This window comes from Gavia stellata, chromosome 6 (genome assembly GCF_030936135.1).
Source record: "Gavia stellata isolate bGavSte3 chromosome 6, bGavSte3.hap2, whole genome shotgun sequence".
Classification (NCBI taxonomy): domain Eukaryota; kingdom Metazoa; phylum Chordata; class Aves; order Gaviiformes; family Gaviidae; genus Gavia; species Gavia stellata.
Genome location: NC_082599.1, coordinates 21,125,418 through 21,144,990, shown reverse-complemented (window position 1 = coordinate 21,144,990; position 19,573 = coordinate 21,125,418). Strand labels below are relative to the sequence as shown.

At 38.3% G+C, this 19,573-nt stretch overlaps 1 protein-coding gene across 3 annotated transcripts in view; it reads right to left on the bottom strand.

Moving 5' to 3' along the window:
* The window catches only part of NEBL (nebulette), a 280,541-nt gene that overhangs the window by 183,643 nt on the left and 77,325 nt on the right, over positions 1-19,573 (bottom strand). For all 3 annotated transcript variants that reach the window (XM_059819111.1, XM_059819112.1, XM_059819113.1), the window contains exon 3: positions 7,711-7,795. In XM_059819111.1, coding sequence (XP_059675094.1) covers positions 7,711-7,795 — 85 coding nt within the window. The remainder of the gene's footprint in view (positions 1-7,710; positions 7,796-19,573) is intronic.

Genomic DNA, 19,573 nt, shown 5'->3' with positions numbered 1-19,573 from the left:
AATCACTATGGATATTAAAAACAGGTCAAGCACTAATGCAAAAAAAATGCTGGCAGTTTTACTTTTGTATCATCAAATCAACAGTGAAAAGCTGAAAAGTTACATAGGTGGACATTTTCCATAGATGCTCACATGCGAGTCTGTCTAAAGTTTACTTTGAATGTTGGGCAAGTAATCATCTTTGCTTTTCAATGTGCTCCTTCCATCATCATCTTTGCAGATTTTTTTGCAGAGAAATGAAGAAATAGTACAAAAAGAGTGGTCTGAAGCAGTTGCTTTGCTCAGGCACTAAAACCTGTAATTGTGGCCTTAGATATACATGCAGATACACACAATAACATAGGTTTAAAAAAAAAAGGAAGAGAATGTACTGCTTTTATCTACACAGCTTAACCTACTGATTTTCAAGGCATGATCTGGACCAAAAAGAAAATAGGGGAAAGAACAGTCAACATCGTAAGAGAAAACCAGTTATTTTTATAAACAAGTAAAACCAAAAAAATACTACTATCCCAACTCCTTTATACAATTAACTTTTGTTACACTGACCAGTACATTACCATTGGAAGTTAGTTTAAAATTCTGTATAATTACACAGGCCAATGATATTAGATAAAAAAAGAATTTTAAAAAAATGTAGGATATGCAGTCAATACCAGGAATCAGATTTAGGACTTAAGTCTTAACAACTTAAAGGTAAAGCAAACCATTCTTCTTTTCTATTTCAAAAAGTAGTCCATAATCATATCTTATATCCCAGGAAAAGATTTGTATTTCCACCTGTGAAATCCAAGAATTTCAGGATGCTACAAATGTGTCAGTAACACAAAAATAAGTCAATGTATTCCACAGAGAAACTCCCGATCTGTTTATCAGCTATTACAGTACTACACACTGTTTCATGTCTTTGCTTCATGTTCTGGTGTCTCCTGACCACAGGGTTACATTTATCTCCACGTGCTGGTCCAGCCTCTGTGACAGTGAGGAGTAGCAGACAGGAAAGGAGAGGAAGCACTACTGTCACATCCTGAATCTTACAGCCTGTCTAGTAACTGCAGGAAGAAAAGAAACCCAGAAACAGTGTAGATATATGGTAGCACAGTAACAGGAGCCAGTCCAGTGCAGACAGGATGGAGACAGAATCCCTCATGTACACGGCAAGATAACAATCAGAAGAGGTGACAACCATTTTCCCAGAAGACTGAAATCCATTCTGCCTCCTGCACTCCTCTCGAGCTTTGTATTATTCACATCAAGAATTATTTTTATGCCTTTGACTCATGCAGATAAAACAAGTCATTTAAATAGTGTTCAGAGGGGAAGAAAGAACAAACATGAGTTGAAAAAAAAAATCACATTTAGTAGGTGAGCATGATTTACAAAATGCTACTGTGCAGGGGCTCACAGGGGAGCAAGGGAGAACTTCCTACAGGCAGTCTGGGTTTATTTTAATGCACAAACCCAAGCAACTACTCCAGGACTTCTCACTCACAAGTAATAGCAAGAAGATGACAGAGAAGCCTGGACTCTTTTCGTTCTCTCACCCCTCTCCACGGTTCAGATCCTTGGACAACTGTAGAGAGGAACAGATAAATAATCAGCACCTGATGGCTGTCTGGAAAAATCCCATCTTTAAATTCTGTTCCAGGGTCCTCTGGTACAACTTGCAAAATCACCCACAAAGCTATAACCAGGCCTCTCTGTTTGCTATCCCGTGTTTCGTCCTCCTTTCCTCAGCTGAAAGAAGATATTTTTATCTTTGCCTCTAGCTCCAAGAACTGTTTTCTCCATGACTTCCCCAATGAGCTCACTCAGGGTACTCCATGAAATCCATTAAATACCTGCTTTAGTAATCCATCCAGCATTTCCTCCCCTATAGCACGCACTGTGGCAGTTCATTCCAAAGACTTCATAAAAGCAGAGTATATAAACTGAAAAAGCTTTTTAACAAATCAAGAAAAACAGCTAATAAAAAGAATCTGCCTGGAAGTTTGCTAACACATACTCTTGGAACAGAGAGGCAAAGAGAAGGCAAGAAAGAAGATGACAAAAATGCTCAAGAGAAACCCGAGGAAGGACAGAACAGAGAGGAATCACAGAATCTGAGAACAACTGAAGTTGGAGGGGAACTCTGGAGATCATCTAGTGCATCACCCTACTCAAAGCACAGTCAACTAGAGCAGATTGCTCAGGACTGTGCCCAGGCCTCTTCTGAAAATCTTCAAGGATGGACACTCCACAACCTCTCCGGGCAACCTGTGCCAGCATTCAGTCACCCTCACACTGGAGAAGTTTTTCCCTATGTATAAATGTAATTTTCTGTATTTCAGTTTACACCCATCGTCTCTTGCACTTTCACAGGGAACCGCTAGGCAGAGTCTGTCTCTTCTTCAACCTTAACAGAGAAGAGTATGGCCTTCCTAGAGGCAAACATCTGACCATAAGGATTTTTTGTTCCCTTTTCTGAGGTTCACTCTCTTCCAAATGCTCAATATTACCATGAGTATCCTGGTGAAAGTTGGCAAAAGGTACAAACACAAGCAATTCCTCAGAAAGTAAGGACTCTTAAAATATTAGACTATCAGGACAATAGCCTGAATCTGTTGGGTATGTCTCCTAAGGAAAGACGGTACTTCTTGAAAATCAACATTTTATGAACTCTATTTAACAAGAAAAATGGCAAGTATGTTTCTTCCTACAGAAAAACACCCCATATACTTTCAGTTATCCAAGCTGCTGTAAGAGAAGTACAAGAAAAGTATTTTCTCCCATATGAAAAGGAACACTGGGAGTTTCCAAGGATAACAGCCTCAGGCTGCGTCACCAGAGATTAGGACAAGAAGGCATGATTTTGTATCAAGTTCCCCAAGACTTACCAGAAAGCAGATTTCCTCAGAAAGTGTTGGGAGTATGAGAACCCACCTTAAACATCAGCCCTCCCTTTGATCCAACACTTTGATATCCTTCCTGCCAAGAACTGCTGCAGAACATCTCTGTTTCTTTCTGCAAGTTCAACTGGAGTTGCCGCTTTTGATCTACACAACATTGCCGCAGACAAGAGCTAAAGGCCACGGAGCAATTTACACTGTTATAAAGTTAGAGAGATCAGTAGCTAAGGTACATGAAGGGAATTCCCAAGTAAACATAGCTGAGATGGGCATATCGGTAACTTCTGTAGTTGAGTTCATCTAGGAGAGGCAAGTGTGTGTGGGAAGTACCAATTGTATGCTATGGAGTAAAAGAATGCACTAACCCCCAAACAAAGTAAAGACAGGGATTTTTCATCACAGAGGCATAAAGAAAAATCTTCTTCGAGACACTGGATCCCTGTCTATACTCTTTATTTAGAGGATGAAAGACCTTAAAACTCATTTTTCTTTAGTCAGGAGGCACACTGAACTAGGGAGTTTTCCGGAACCGGAAATAAAACTTACAGCCTCTCCTAAAATGCATTTGTGTCTCTTTCAAACTACAGAATTGAACGAAAGCCCATGGAAGCAAAAGACAAAGGAGGAAAAAGCTCTGAAATCATATTTTGTAGAAGGAGAATGTTCTCTGGAAAGGTTTTAAATGTTGCCCTTTGACTTCCTAACAATGCAATTTTTCAAGTGTTCTAAAGAGCAATCCATTTTCTATTGACTCCTCCAGAAAACAGTATTTTGGTTTTGTTTGTTTTGCTCTTGTCATGTTATGTCAACATGACAGCCTGGCACCTGATACTGACCTTAATGGATTCTTGATAGAGGACCCAGCACTTCAACTTAAAACACTGTCAATTGCTGCTTAAATGAAAATCAAAACAACAAATTTACAAAAACACATGTCTTTTAGATTAAACAATATTTGATGGTGTTTCCTTTACCAATTCTTCCTGCTTTGCTGAGTAAGATAAACAACAGTTCTAAAGCTACAGATTTTGAAACGACGCTCAGAGTCCTGCAGTTAAACACAGGGTTGTGTCTCTTCAGAACCAAAAGCATTAAAGTTTACTTAGAACCCAGAAAGCAGCTATTACTGCAGAAAAGCATTTCTCCTTACTCAGAAGTTGACATGATTTTTTACATTACCTAACACAGAATTTGTTCAATCCCGAATTGTCACTGCATTGGCAGGAGGCTCAAGCAGCTCTGATGAATACTGGAAGGTAGTAATAATGTGATTCTATCCAGCCAAGTTTGGTTCATGTGAAAGGTTTTTCTTAAACCATGTACACCCTTTTTTCTGCTGTACAGCACTGAAACACTGAGACCTGAACAATGGCAAATTATATATCATGTATTTGTTTCAATCAGGAGTCTTTCAACTTTCTCTGAAAATACAGGGCAATGGACTAGACAGCCAATAGGGCTGATTCAAGATGGTAATTTCTCTGTCCTTATACTCTTCAAAATATTACAGAAATTATTCAGAATTTACAGTTTTATCTTATGACAAGATTGAAATTGGATTATGAAAAGACCCTGGAATCTTTATTTCAGCATTAAAACAATTTACAGGCTAGGCTACTTTACGCAGTCTTGATGTGAATCAACACCAAGAAAGCAAATGGTGATCAGAAACGTTATGGCCTTTCTTCCAAGTAGGTAAACTTGTGTCCTTATAATTTACAACTATATTTGCATTGACTGCAAATCTTTTACTGCCTAATAACCTTGGAAAAAAGACACATTGTACAAATTAAGGGTTTCTCTCCAAGTTTTGAGTAGATCCTTATCTAACATTTTACGCCAGCGCATTGTGAACAGTTGCAGCAAGTTCATAGATAAGCAAACTCCGAGTTTCTCGTTGATAAATACTAAGTCCTGTTTACAAATAGAGAACACCACCAGAACAAGTTTCCTTACACTTCCCAAGTGCCATGTTCACATGTTTCAAATAGGTTAGGGAAAGCCATTTCTCTTATAGGCTCTAGAAATAGACCACGCTTCTTGGGTTAGTCAACATTTAGCCAAGACAGACAATACAGGCAAGTTTGGAATGTGTGAGCTAAAATGGAGATGTATCAAGCCCATCATGTATTGGGATAGCACACAGTCATAAACCAGAAATTATTTCAGTCCTTACTATGTTAGTCTTAAACTGATGCCTACCAGCTGACCTCTACACCTCCCTGACAATTCTCAACAGCCCCTAGTCCCTCAGAAGTATTATCACAATAACCATGGAGAAAGTAGACTGCTTTAAGACAAGGTACATTTCCTAAATGAGATGCTGATCTGTCTGGACTTCATACAGGAGAGCTGTCCTCTCTAAACACCCAAAGAGGATTCCCCCCATCCATACTTTTCTTAATCAACTTCAAACAAGCTCTCCAGTCAAAGCCTACCTGTCTAGAGAAATCAGTCCCACTAAAATCTGTCTTTTGCCAGTACTTTAAAAAGTATGGCTTTGGAGGCGTCCCTGAGGGCCTTTTAGATTAAGGCTCATGATTCACCTGAGAGTTAAGGTACAGAATTGTGAGCACAAGGTTTGAAATGTTTGTCTCAGCTTTTTTCACCGTGGGCTCCCAAGGCAGGTGACGTAGCTGTGAGGATGTCAGACAGCTTCTCTTCCACTCTGCCCATCACCGGAGAGCTGTCACCAAATTAGACTCGTGTAGCTGAATCCTTAGAAATTCCCAGCAGGCAAACTCACCCATGGTGTAACTGATATCCTGGGGATAAGCAGACAGAGGTAGCCATAGGCAAAGCATATACCTGGTTGCTTTACGTTTTGGCCTCAGATTTATATATATCCGTGTGTGCGTGTGTGCGTGCACAGATACACAAGACAATCCAGTGAAAAACTGACAGAAAGAGGACTAAAATTTTATTATTCTCCTGAATCCCAACATTTCCTATCAAACCACTAAAAAAATAGTGGGCTCTAATAGGGCACCTCGAATCCTGTGTTCAGTTTTGGGCCCCTCACTACAAGAAGGACATTGAGGTGCTGGAGCGTGTCCAGAGAAGGGTGACGAAGCTGGTGAGGGGTCTGGAGCACAAGCCTTATGAGGAGCGGCTGAGGGAACTGGGGTTGTTTAGCCTGGAGAAGAGAAGGCTGAGGGGAGACCTCATCGTGCTCTACGATCACCTGAAAGGAGGTTGCAGAGATGTGGGTGTTGGTCTCTTCTCCCAAGTGACAAGTGACAGGACAAGAGGAAATGGCCTCAAGTTGCACCAGGGGAGGTTTAGACTCGATATTAGGAAAAATTTCTTTACTGAGAGAGTGGTGAGACACTGGAATAAGCTGCCCAGGGAAGTCATAGAGTCACCATCCCTGGAGGTGTTCAAGGAACTTGTGGACGAAGCATTGTGGGACATGGTTTAATGGGGCACGGTGGTGTTTGTTGGTTGATGGTTGGACTTGATGATCTTACAGGTCTTTTCCAACCTTAGGGATTCTGTGATTCTGTGTGAAAGTTTATATACTTTTAAAAAGACCTGTAGAAAGTATAGTTTACAAGTTCCTCTTAACTCTGTGACAGTTGTAACTATGGTACACAGAACCACGGAACTACAAGAAAATGAAGATGAAGCAACTCCATTCTAAAATCCACTGAAGTCAAGAGGAATTTTAGATTCCACAAACTCTCCTCTTTCCAGATGGCAGAATCTCAGCATGAAAGAATTTCTCTAAGTTTTGTAATCAATAACCGTAGGCCAAACGTGAAGAATTTTTTAAAAAACATATAATGCTAAATATCTGTTCTACCACTTGTCTTTAGCACTCCTTTGATTTTACCCATTAACCTACAGAGAGGTTGCCAAACAAGAAAGCTTTTGTTGCCTACTGTCTGTTTTCTACTACAGGTTTTTATTACATTAATTGACAATTATAATTATTGATTTATAATAAGAGATTGCAACTAAATCCAGCCTAAAACCACAATATTAAAAAAAAACCCCAACTTTCACAAAATAAAATGCAATCAAATACTATCAATTGTCTCACTCAGCCAGGCCAACTTCCGGTGTTGCATAAAATCAAACAATAGGGAAGTGATATAGGGGGGAGAGGGGGGTTATCCAGATATTAAGTAATTAACATCAATAAGAACTGTATGTTAGGGACTACTGAGTAATAATAGTAAACAAATATCATGTTTGGGTTACATAAGTCTTCATTGCCATTTTCTTCCTTTTTTTCTCCCTTTTTACATTTTAATGTCAATGTCTTTCTTATCAACATATGAAAGTTTTGATTGATTATATATTTATCACAACTGGCTTACAGACTGTTCCATATATGAGTGCACAGAGGACATAACAGATCCAGAAACTGATCATTCAGTCAGTTCAGTGTTGACAAGTATTAAAGGCTTCTAAATGTTTTCTAATGACAAATTAATTGTTTGCTAATCACACAGCTATTTTATGATTAAGTTTGATGCAACATAACAGTGACAGTTTGTCTAAGGCAAATGAACCCTCTGGGTTGAGCCATAACATTTCAAACATTTCAAACATACTTAGATACTTCATATACTGTTGAAAATTAAGGATTTCAGTGATGTCAATGGACTTACAATAGTATGGTAATTAGTAGAAGTGAGATCAGAAATAAAAACCTGAGTTTTGCAGTGTTACACCAACCTACAAAAATTTTTTACAATTAAATTAGAGTGCTACTATGTATCAGTACGAAGAAAAACTAATACTACTTAGACAAACTATAGAGAAGTGGATTGACAGTCTAATATTAATGAGACAAAATAATTATTTGATTTACCTGACTTTGCAATTCACTTTGTTGCTTCAGGCGAAGGTTTTCTGGTGTATCAGCCACTGTAGTGAAGGACTGCTTTGGGTAATGTCTAGAAGAAGAAGCACAAAGCCAAACGGTAAATATTTACACATGCTAGAGAGTCAAATGCATCCCAGCACTCTTTCCTACAGTGTACAGAACTCCTTCGTAGTTAACTGGGTTCGTGTTAGAAGTACTTAATCTAAAAATATTGTGTCAGTCACACCTTGCAGAAACAACATGAACGGGTTCCTGTAATGAGTCAAAATCCCACCCATTTATCCTGTCCACTGACTGCAGAGACTGACTGGACAAAATTTGTTTTCAGTAGAGTGAACAACACTATGTTTAACTGCATTGTCTTGGTATAGCCATGTGCTGAATAAAGACTAAACTAGAAGGCCTTAAAACAGAAGTGGTTTATAGAAACTGAAAAGCTGCATCGATGAGTACAGCTGGAGTACCAGGATGTTTTAAATCCATTAGTGCAGAAACCAGAAGGATCAAGGCAGGTACATTCCACATACAGAAAGGTCAAATGGTTCAATGGTACATGTGTCAATACAGTGCTGTAATATCTAGTACCAAAGGCTGTACCAGTGGCTCAGAACTGCAATCTATGAGGCATCTCTCTTTTCATTTGAAATTTTTCACCCTCACAACGTGCTCCTACTGTTTGCTTTGGCTTTTTATAGACAACTTTAACAGTCAAATCCTACTCATTTTCACACACATTATTTATTCATTTTCATGGATTTATCCTGCAACTTTACAGCCAAACAAAAACCTCTATTATAGGGAAGACCCCAAAAAGAGGGAAATAACAAAACTGAACAGGCTATTCCAAAATAGGTGTATTATTACGAGCCAGCAACACTATCAGTAAACTGATTCTTACTAATTACTTTCCAGCACCTTCAGTCTCAAACCAAAATATTCACCTTATGACCATGTGAGGCACTTAACGCTTCCAGTTACCACTCATAGCTTCCCATGTCTGCCAGCTGCCCCAGTTCTGCCTCTAACATTTCAGAGGTACAAGACGACACGCATACCATTTTAGACACAATAACATTTGCAGTGTAATTTCTACAGAGGGAGTAAGCAGTAAGTGTCTGAAGACTGAGACTATGCAATATTAAACATTTCCATGTTCAAACTCCAGGCTACCTCTAATGTGTTCTTTCAAGAACTAGTTCAGTCGCTATAGCTCCTCATAAAATTTCTGTGCTTTGTAAAGATGATACATATTTTCATTCAAGACTGTATTTTGTTAGGGTTTATTTTCCATTTACAAAGTTTATTTCTATGAAGTATATGGTTTCAGCAAAAAATGCTTCATTTTATCAAAAAAAAAAAAAAAAAAGCACCCATAAAAAATTAAGGAAGATTTCAATTTTTAGCCAAAAGCTGCATGTTTCCTGTTCAGAAATGCAAAAGTAATACTTGATGAGAAAGGATGCCTGGATTTCATACAGTCCACTCTCTGCTATGGGCCTGATCCGCCCCCCATTAGACAACATCTTGCATTGCCAGACATCTACATGGCAGCACGATGGAGTAGACTGATGCATCAAGAGGCTGTGGAACATCCCCTCATTTATGGTGTCACTACACAGGGGAAACAGAGAAGAAATATGGGACAGCCTGGTGATTTCAGGTTCCCAAGGCCTTACTAATAACTGAACAGAAAGAGCAAAGACAGAATACCTTGATGGAGGGAAGTTTTTCCTGACAATAATGTAAGAGCCATTCCAGGTTGGATACTGGCAGACAGAGGAATAATGCCACTGTAAGTTTAAAAACTTACGGTGAAATACATTCCCACCCATTATGTTAGACACTTGTCTAGGATAGCTCATGTCACTGAAAACTAGAAAAAAAATTTCTACACGTGACACCTTCCAACCTATTCTTTTGTATCTACAGCGAAGTCCACCTAAGCAGTAGCTTTGGCCGCAGAAACCACTGGGAGTGTTGCATACGCCTAAGGAGGCTGCTGCCTGTCTTCCTCCCTTTGCAAACTAGGGGCTCCTCCACCAACACCCCCCTTACAGCCACACGATGCCTGGCAGCTGAATGGCTTAGCCACAGCTCCAGCAATGCACAGGGAGACAGAACTAGGCTTTGCTTAGAGGACATCAACTGGAACTGGCTCTTGCATGAAGCAGATGGCACTAGCACAATGTAATACCTTGGGACAGGCAGATACTTCCAGAAGGGGTTTGTTTTTTTTTTTTCTTTTCTTTTCTTTATTTCACCTCTTCTATCTCACCCTTCCTTCTTCTGTATAGAGGAGAAAGACAAATGCCAGACTGGCCACAAGGAGGGTCATAAGCCCTGTTTGGAAAGCAGCAATGGACAGATGGGGAAGGCAACAAGCCACCTCACAGCCAGGGCTTGCTGATATCCAAGGAAGATTGTAGCAATGAACAGTGCATAATGCACACCTTAAAGAATAGCAGCCTTTCAGATAGCAGCCATGAGATATCCATGGATAACTCATGTAGATGACAGAATCCCTGCCCCTAAAATATCACACATGCAGTTCAAAAATTATATTATGCACACGCTGAATGCCAAAAGCATTCCCATAAACTTTCACAGCACTGCTTTTCACCATGGTTATATACCATGACCCTGGTACCACAATCACAGCTATCCCTTTTAACATGGAGATCACAGAGTAGGAGTCAGCTCAGACGGGTTTTTTAGCCTAGTCCCCTTGTGAAATGTGTGGACAACACTGAGGCAGGTGTCACAGTCACAGTCCCCAGGGACCCTGTTAGCAGTGGCAGCAGAGAACGTGTCTCTGCAAATGCAGGCTTCCAAATGAAACCTCCTCTCTATTTTGAAGCATAGGAACATATACCTCATCCCTATCATACACCAGCTTTTACTTCTGATCAGTTGCAAAAGAAATGGTTCCTTCCACAATTAGTATTCAGAAATGCACAGGTATTTCAACAGTCAGAGCAAACCACTTAAGAACCAATGTATCTAAGATCATTACTTACTTTAGAAGCAGTAGCTCCATACTTCAAGTAAAAAAGGTACACTTAGCCTTGAACAAGCACTGCTTTATTATGCTTGAAATCACTATGTAAACTGATTATATCAATGAAAAGTATTTACACTTGACCATGGAAGCAAACAATATACATGACAGAAGTGAAAAAACCTCCTAAAATTGAAATCAGCCTTTAAACTGATCATATTAACCATTTATCACCACATATTACAGTGACTAAAAAAAGAATCATTTAGCAAAATTAAATTAGCAGAGCATTCCACTACGGGTTGTCATTTTAACCACAGCTGATTTATGAAACCACCCACACGGTATATCCAACCAGAAAGGCACAGTTTTAGATACATTCCTTCTAATTTATGGAAATTCTTGCCTCAAAACCATTAAAAAGACTAGTGTTAAAATTAAATCCTATCTTCAGCATTCACATTTGTTTTAAGCTTACTGATAGTATGTCTTCAGGATCGTTAAATATATCAGCATTTAAGATACTAAATTATGTGAAAACTACCTAAGATGCACTGTGACATTGGATACTTTTGACTGAAATAGAAGGCTTGTTAAACACAAGTGTTAAAATGATCAAATCTGCTTCTTAACTATTAGTTTAAAACTATACTGCGTTTTCTTACAATGTTGTGAATAAGGATGAGTAACTGGATGGCAACCTTCTTTAATTCATAAGGCTGACAGTGCTATCATGATTCCTGGTAATCCGTTGCTCAGTTTCCCTTTTGTCCGAAAAGATGTCTGAGAAAAAGCAGGGAGTTGGTTAAAGAGGTTGATGTCATGCCAGCTATTTAATAGCACTGTCTAAAGGATTTTTTTTTGTTTGTTTTAAGTCTTTGTAGTAGTCTAAGTCTACTTAGCAATATGTCTTACCATACTAATGCTATTAGGATTATCCTGTATAAAGATCTATACAAGAAGTTCCAGAACAAATCAGGATACACAGTATGGTGTCTCTGCTGGGGGTTACTGTATTGCTTGCTTCAGCTGCACAACTTGATTAATAAATCAGACCACAACTCAGTCTCTGGCTCCTTATGAGGAAACTCCTTCACTTTCGATATTTGGAAACAGTATCAGTAAAACCTCCAAGAATTCAGGAGAGTACCTTAACGTTTCCCAGCTTTTCCAATGACTAAACATAGAAATTTTCCCACATACTTGTTTAGCTGTAAGGTTTTCATCAGCTTTTCCATGCTTTCAAATCAACAAAAGGAGCAAAACACATGTTCTGAGAGATAATGGGATGAAGACTCAGTTTTCCCTCTTTTGAAAAAGGCCTGAGATAGAATTCAAGCATGTACTGAAATTAACTTGCTTATACTTCATTCTGACTTATCCAACATTTACGATATGACTAAGAGATTTTTGTGCGTGTGTGTATTTTCTAACTGTAACTTAACCGTTCACAGTTACAGAATTATAACCCTTGTCAGAATTACTAGATTTCTGTTGCGTTATTTCTCCCCTAGAATACCTATTTAGTAAATTGCCCCCAACATAAAGTTTGTGATATTTTTTAACCAGAGAACAGCCACAAACTACACAAATCAAAATTATTCTCCTAAGCAGAGGATCAGCTCCATCACATCTTTTCATAATACCAATTACCATCACTGGCTGTCACGTTAGGCTGTATCTTTGTTTGTAATAACGGTTATTCTAATTAAAGCAAACTCTAAAACATAAGGAGATTTTTTAAAAAAGGAAAAAATACACTTATTTTCAGTTGTAGCGTGGAACAAAAAAAGAAAACCTTGAAAAACAACAAAATAAAATTAAACCAATTTTATAAGAATTATGAAAAACTATAAAAGCTAGTTATGCTTTTGTAACTAGCACTTCAGTATAGTGTATGCAAAAGTTTCAAATTGAAATTAAATAGTGGGTAATGATGTAGCAGTTTGGATGCAACCCAAGCTCACAAGTACTGATGGACAGGTAGGGAAGCTTCATCTCAAACCTGCAAAGGCCCAATCTGTTAATTGTGATCTGAGCCCACAACCACAAACAGCACAAAAACACAGAGAAACACAGGAGATCTCCAATTAACTCTCATATGAAAGATGTGAGATTAAATAATTTACCCAGGGAAAAGGTGACAAGCTATTAAGTTGTGCTCAGCCAGGGAGTGTTTAAACTGGCAGCTTACTACCAGGTTTGAAGAGGCATGGGACTGCTTTCCTCTCCTTACCATGAAACCATGCCATTCACAGAAAGACATGCAAGGTGCGCGACAGCAGAGAAAGAAGCAGCAGGAGGGAAATCTTGCCCACAGCTGACTTCTTGCTTTGAAATTCTTGCTCAGTTGCACTTTCTGATCTGAAGCTCTGGGAGGGATTTCTCTGGGTTTTCTGTTTTGTTTTGAACTTTCTGTGCAAGATCACTTATTTGCATGCTATCATAAAGGTTTCTGGAAGAGGAATAATGTAACTAGTGGATAATAGAACTTTGGTAGGGCAGAAGTGGACATGGAAGACTTCACAATTCTCCACAGATGACTCTGAAGATGGCATTCTCTTTGGCTACTGGTTATCTACCCCATTGCATAAAGAACAGATACTCTGGCTGCAATTAGTTTGCTTTAGAAAATATTTTTCCGTCTTTGTCTTCTATTGTTCGAGGGACTTACTTTTTCAGATATTTAATTTGTGCATCTGTACTTCTTATTTGACGTTAAAGAGAAAGTTGCTCCCATATGCTAGCTAAATACAAGTTCCTGTTTATGAGAAAATTCCCCTAGAGAGATGAATTTGTATTGGTTTGGAGGAGAATTAGCAAACAGTAAGATCCATGAAAAAAAATGTTACAGGCAAGGATATTCAACCTGCTTGTTTGGGTAAGCCATAACATCCTCGCTCCTGGAGTGAGTGAAAGGCCACATATCACACTATCATACAACCAGACACATGCTGCACATCATTGTGCTACTAGACTTGCACTTGATACCTGCCTAAAGAAACCCATATCTGGGGCCCCCTACAAAAGCTGAGGTTAGGGACCACATTAAATATTCCGACTGTATCTGGCCCCAAGACACAGATTAGTACCTTAGTGTCCTCTGCTAGAGGCTGAAAAAAGGAGCCATTTACTGAAAAATAGCAAGACAGAAAATGCTAACATTTCAGAGAAAACAGTGTAAAAATTGAGTAGCCAATGCTAATATCAAATTTCATTACTCTTACCATATGAAATTCCATACAGAAATTCTACTGCATCAAAACAGTGAAGTAGTTAGCTCTGCAAATGTATGTCACACCATGAAGAACATCTGAAATCACAGAGAAGTGGACTACATAGTAATCTTATAACCACTGGCAAAGGGGCAGCTGTGGAAAACAGGTCTACCTAGAAGATCTGGAATGTACAGTAGCTTATTTTAGAATTTCAAAAGCCAGTTTATTCTGAAAAAGAAGTAAAATCTTGTAATTTTCCAACAATTTCACAGCCTATATCCAAAAGCATTAACATTTCTCAAGTGGCCAGTACTGGCTAAGTTTTAGGAAAAAAAGCATAGAGGTAACAACATTAAATTACTTTGTACTTACAATACTAAGGTGACCAAGAAACCTACTCCAAATACATTTTCAGATATCAGTCAGCAGATAAATGGGTTGTCTGAATTTGCAATGCTCCCATACTGAGATTTTTATTTCAACCAGCTCCCCTGAGAACTGCTCTGAGCAGGGTCAGTGAAGACAGAAGGACAAGTGCCGGCAGACCACCACCGGCACTGTGTCACGCAGGCAGCTGGGCACACGCTCTAACCACCGAGGATTGCTGTCTTCCTGCTTCCTACCCAAAATTGTTTCAGAATGAAAAAATCCTCCAGCTCTTGAGTGATACTTTATTTTTCCCATTTCTTGCATTTTTCTTTTAACTCTTTTTTACAATTTCATATTTATTATACATAGAAAGAGACATTGTTAAGGAGACAGGTGAGTCTTGCTTCTTGAGAAATTTGGGTCAAAACTTCTTAATTTTGAAAAATACAACAGAAGGGAGACACAGTTCGTATTTCAGAAATTTATCATATAATAAAAAGAATCTCAGCCAGGTGGCATCTGGATTTAGCAAAAAGATCAAAAAGAGTAAAATCCAAGCATCATGGATGTCAAAAGTAGAACTGCCAGAATTTTCAGTGGAGCCAGGCATTCACACTTTCAATAATTTACCTATTCCTCAGCTATGGGATGCCAATGCTTGTGGAAAGAAAATGCATCAGTAGCACACCGAGAACCAGAGGGTAGCCCAAAGCTGTGCAGGAACCCATGGGCAGGACACTAATTGGCACTGACAACAGATCAAAAAGTGAGAGCCACTGCTGGAGGAGGATCCACAGAAGATGCACAAGAAGTTCAGGGAGACTTGGAAGGCCAAGGCAACTATGGCAACACAAATCGATAAACAAAAATCTGACTGCAACAGCAAAACCTGTCGAAGAGCACAGGAAATCAGTCAAGAAGGGAGAGGATGCCCACATATCTTACCATCTGCCACTGCTAGACTGCTCCCAGGATATCACTCAATGAGTTCACCCAGAGCTCACCCAGGCTTATACATTACCTATACACAGAAAACCCCATAGATGTTTAAGAACACTTTGCTTTTAAATATTTTAAAGTAATCACCAGTGGCACAACAAAAGGCTGATGCCTCAATATTTCCAAATTCTTTTCTTCCAGATGGTGTGTTTATTATTATTTCTTCCAAAATATCCAGGAGACAAAAGTCCATGAATATGAGCAGCTAAAAACACAGACTGAAGCTGAGTTTCTCACTAACTTCACTTGCTGATTTACAGCAGCAGATCTAGCAAAGTAAAAATCCGCATACTATGACCCATAGCTGCTATGGCCTATGTCTTTTTATCCCTTCAATATCTTGCTGTCCTCTTTGAAGAATGTCAGCAAGAGTACACAGAGATACACCATAAAAGCAGTGTGTTTTGCACAGGTCTAAATGCTTGGTCTGCCTACTTCAGCATAGTCCTGACATGCTATATATATATAGATATTTATCAAACCTCTACAGTGCAAGTTTGTTCAAATTCTGGGTTGGACTAGGGTATAATTCATGCATACAGCAGTGGCAGATTTTCTTACAAATTTCCTAAATTTTCCTATTAATTATTCTACCACCAATGGATAGGTATCTCAAGCAGTACGACACTGAATTATGCAGGTAGTTTCTAAATGCTGCTCTTACTTATAAGATGATAACTGTGCTCTCTGCGCCTCCCCCCCCCCCCCCCCCCGCCCCCTTCTGGAATATTTCCAAGTAATAAGAACTGTTATGCAAAAAAAATTACTCATGTAAATGCTTTCACTGCTTACCACAAGTCAGTATTTCTATACATGATTAACTCCAGGGGTTCATATCTTACATATCAAGATTACCAATCCTTGACGGGTTTACAGGTGGAAGTTTTGTAGTTTCCTTTCTTCCAAATACTGTAATTCCATCACCTGATTTCTAATCATAGGTATGTACACTTAAATCATTTCTGTAATTCTTCCTCAGGTAATAAAATGTATTTCTGTTCTGTGAAATGTAAACTGTATATGAAGACTATATAGGTAATTTATTTAATCATTTCCTTACCAAAAGGAACACCACATGACATTAAACTGCATCTTTACAAGTAATGTAGCTTAAACAACATTATTTCCCTGATGTTCCCATAGCATATCTAGCCTATTCCTATCCTTCATACACAGTAAGGAACTTTTAACAGGAAGTCAACATTACATCAGAGCAGCATTATACCTCAGCGTGCCACACTTAGAACAACTCTTTCTGTGCTTGTATAGCAAGTCAAGCTTTCTCATGACTGATGAAGACAAGAAAGGCCTCCCCAAGCAGCAGTTTAAGGTACGCTAAAATGACCTCCCTTAAATGTTAATCAAGGAGGATTTCAAAAGATTTATTCACACTAAATATCATGGCATAACAAAGAAATGGTATAAGATAAAACCTACATTCGTCATATGAATATTGGAAAAATACTGTTTCAGTACTGTGATAGTGTTATTTACAAAGCAAAAATGCAGGGACAGTAAACACCACAACCCATCTGGTGTAGGATTTTGTACAGCCGTATGTGACTGCAAATCCTGACAAGTAGATTGTAAATCAAGCTCAATTACAGGCTCTACATCTAACTCTCATCTTCCCTGTACCAAAACATCTATCCAGACGGGTAACATTGTCTAAACTCCTTCTATTACCAGAAATTAAAGCTACTTTGTGAATATCCAAGAGTCTTTGCATTCCTGCCTGGAATTAAGAGTCCCACTCAGCTGATGAACACAAAGAAAATGGTTTCACCCCTGAATTACTATTTTTTCTATGCATTGCTATTAATGTTATTAAAGTTCTCTGCAGCACACCAGTGGTTGGCATATAAGACAAAGTCAGAACAGTGTACTCAAGAAACACTCCAATTTCAGCTGTTCATTTTGTCATGCTGAGGAAATCTTGTTAGTAACCACATCTTATAAACACATACCTAACATCAGATCAGGCAGCTTCAAAAGTTCCTAGGCAATCAGAAGCACTCAGTATGGGGATTTAAATGCAACATCTAAACAGACATCTAAACATAAGGCTTTCTGATGGTAAGTCCATCCACAAGCAGGAGAGAAGTAAAACTTGAATCTATCCTAATAATGCCTTTTTCTCTGCCAGTTTTTCAAAAGCAAGAAATACAATAGAACTTTCATTCTAAATTTTTTAATGTCAAAAATCTATGACAGTAACAACATCAGAGATCCAGAAAGAGTGATTATCTACTGCTTACTGCTTTTATTAAGCCTTCATCTTCCAAGAAAGTACTGACTGACAGAATATTTGCTACCAAAAACTTAAATCCTCATTCATTCATTGAAAAACTGTTAGGCCATGTATCAGTAGATCACAGTTGTAATGAAATTGGAGTGCAGCTGTTGCACTCTCCTAAAACTGAAGGAAAAAAACTAGTTCTAAGCCCAAAACCTGGGAAACAGAATACGGACTAGATTTTCTTCTAGTTCCCAGCTTCCATGTTTTCTACTTCTTAACTCTTCTTTGTAAGCTTACTGGCTTTTAATCTTTATTCTTTTCTTTGTTTCTTTTGCAAAGCTATAAAGCCAAGCTATATTAGATGATTCATTGGTGCTTCTGAATTCCAAAGTTATCATTCAAAGACATGGCAAATAGGACCAAGGAGACACTAAAAAGCCACCTGGAAGAACGAAGAGAGATAAGTGCTAGAAAGACATCATAGGTTTTTTTGACCTCGCAAAAACTACTATCAAGATGGCTATCAAGAGGGTGGGAAATCTAAGACCCCTAAAAGCCAAAAGGCATCTGCCAAGTCATCAGGCAGTCTACTGAGCTTAAGTCATAACTGACTGACCTCCTCAGGAGCTACAGGTGTCATCCTGGAGAGCTTAGCCATCTACGTTTTGCACTACTCCCTTTAGAGGGACTGTATCTGCAACTAACTATAGAAGCAGACCTCAGATACTGTAACTTAAGTAATTTGGACACTATTAAAAAATTGGGGGAGGAGACCAGAAGGGAGATGGAAACAACTCATCCCCAATGTCTTAATATTGCTACCTCTTTAACTGTAATTGCACTGTGTTAAGCATTTGTTCTCCAAAACTGTGCCAACATCAGCAACTCCAAGCTAGCAGCAAAAAAAGTAAATTAAACAGAGTTATATTTACATGTGTGCTAGAAGAAAAAAAAGGAAAAGCTGTTTTTTTGCCAAGTGGAAAATGACAAAATTAGTAAGGCAGAGACACCATTCTGCTTCTACACTTCTAACAGGGTTGGCAAATAATAGTTTATACAAACTCACAGTTGATAAAAAATATCCAGTATTTCCTTTTTTCAGCCTTAAAAATAAAGAACTTGACCTGTTATTAGTACCATTTTCACATTTTATTTATTTAGAAATTATTTCTACTATGAAAGGGTTTCCAAGCTTTTTTAATACAGTACAAGTTTAAAATCAGTTAATACTGCTAAGAAATACCTTGAGAAAGCATGGGTTTATATTTTTACATTGAATACAATATTCCTAACAATTTCAAAATTTTACTAGTTGCTTGTTCACATATTGTAAATTTTAAGCAGCTATGTTATCTGTACAGCTTTACAAACTTTAATGTATCCACTTGTATAAAATTAGTATTAATAGAACAAGAAAAAAATATCATACCATGCAAGCATTTTATAAAAGATAGTTTATGCTAGTATGTATGTAAGATTTCATATTACAGCACATTTACCTACACAAAATTATTGGATGATACATCCAGGTTTTGCTTGCAAATTATGAATGCTCTCCGTAAAGCCTGGTTTGGCCTTTTCTGCTGAACGGATAGGAGAATGTAAAAGCAAACACTGTGATTTTTTATGTAAATCCTTGGCAAAAGTCAATGTACTATTAAATTAATTTAATACAGTTTCATGTAACACTTCACAGGCCCCCCACAATGACTGATGGTTGTGGTGCAGGACGTCATACTTCACAGAAGATCCGGTCTATAAGTACCAAATTCTAAAGCCTATGAAATCAGACCAAACTACAGATTTTATTCTTATTTACCATGAAAAAGCAACAACCAGGAAACATATTTTTACCGATACCCTGCAAAAACCTCCAGCATTTCTGCACACATTATGCTCTCTGCTCCTCATGGACTGTTAATTATTTTTAGTAGAATCAGGTGCAGTTTCCCTTGCTAATTAAATGCTCCATCAGTATTGCTACAAAGGCCATACTGTCCCCTTTTCGCTTTCTCTCTTCTCTCC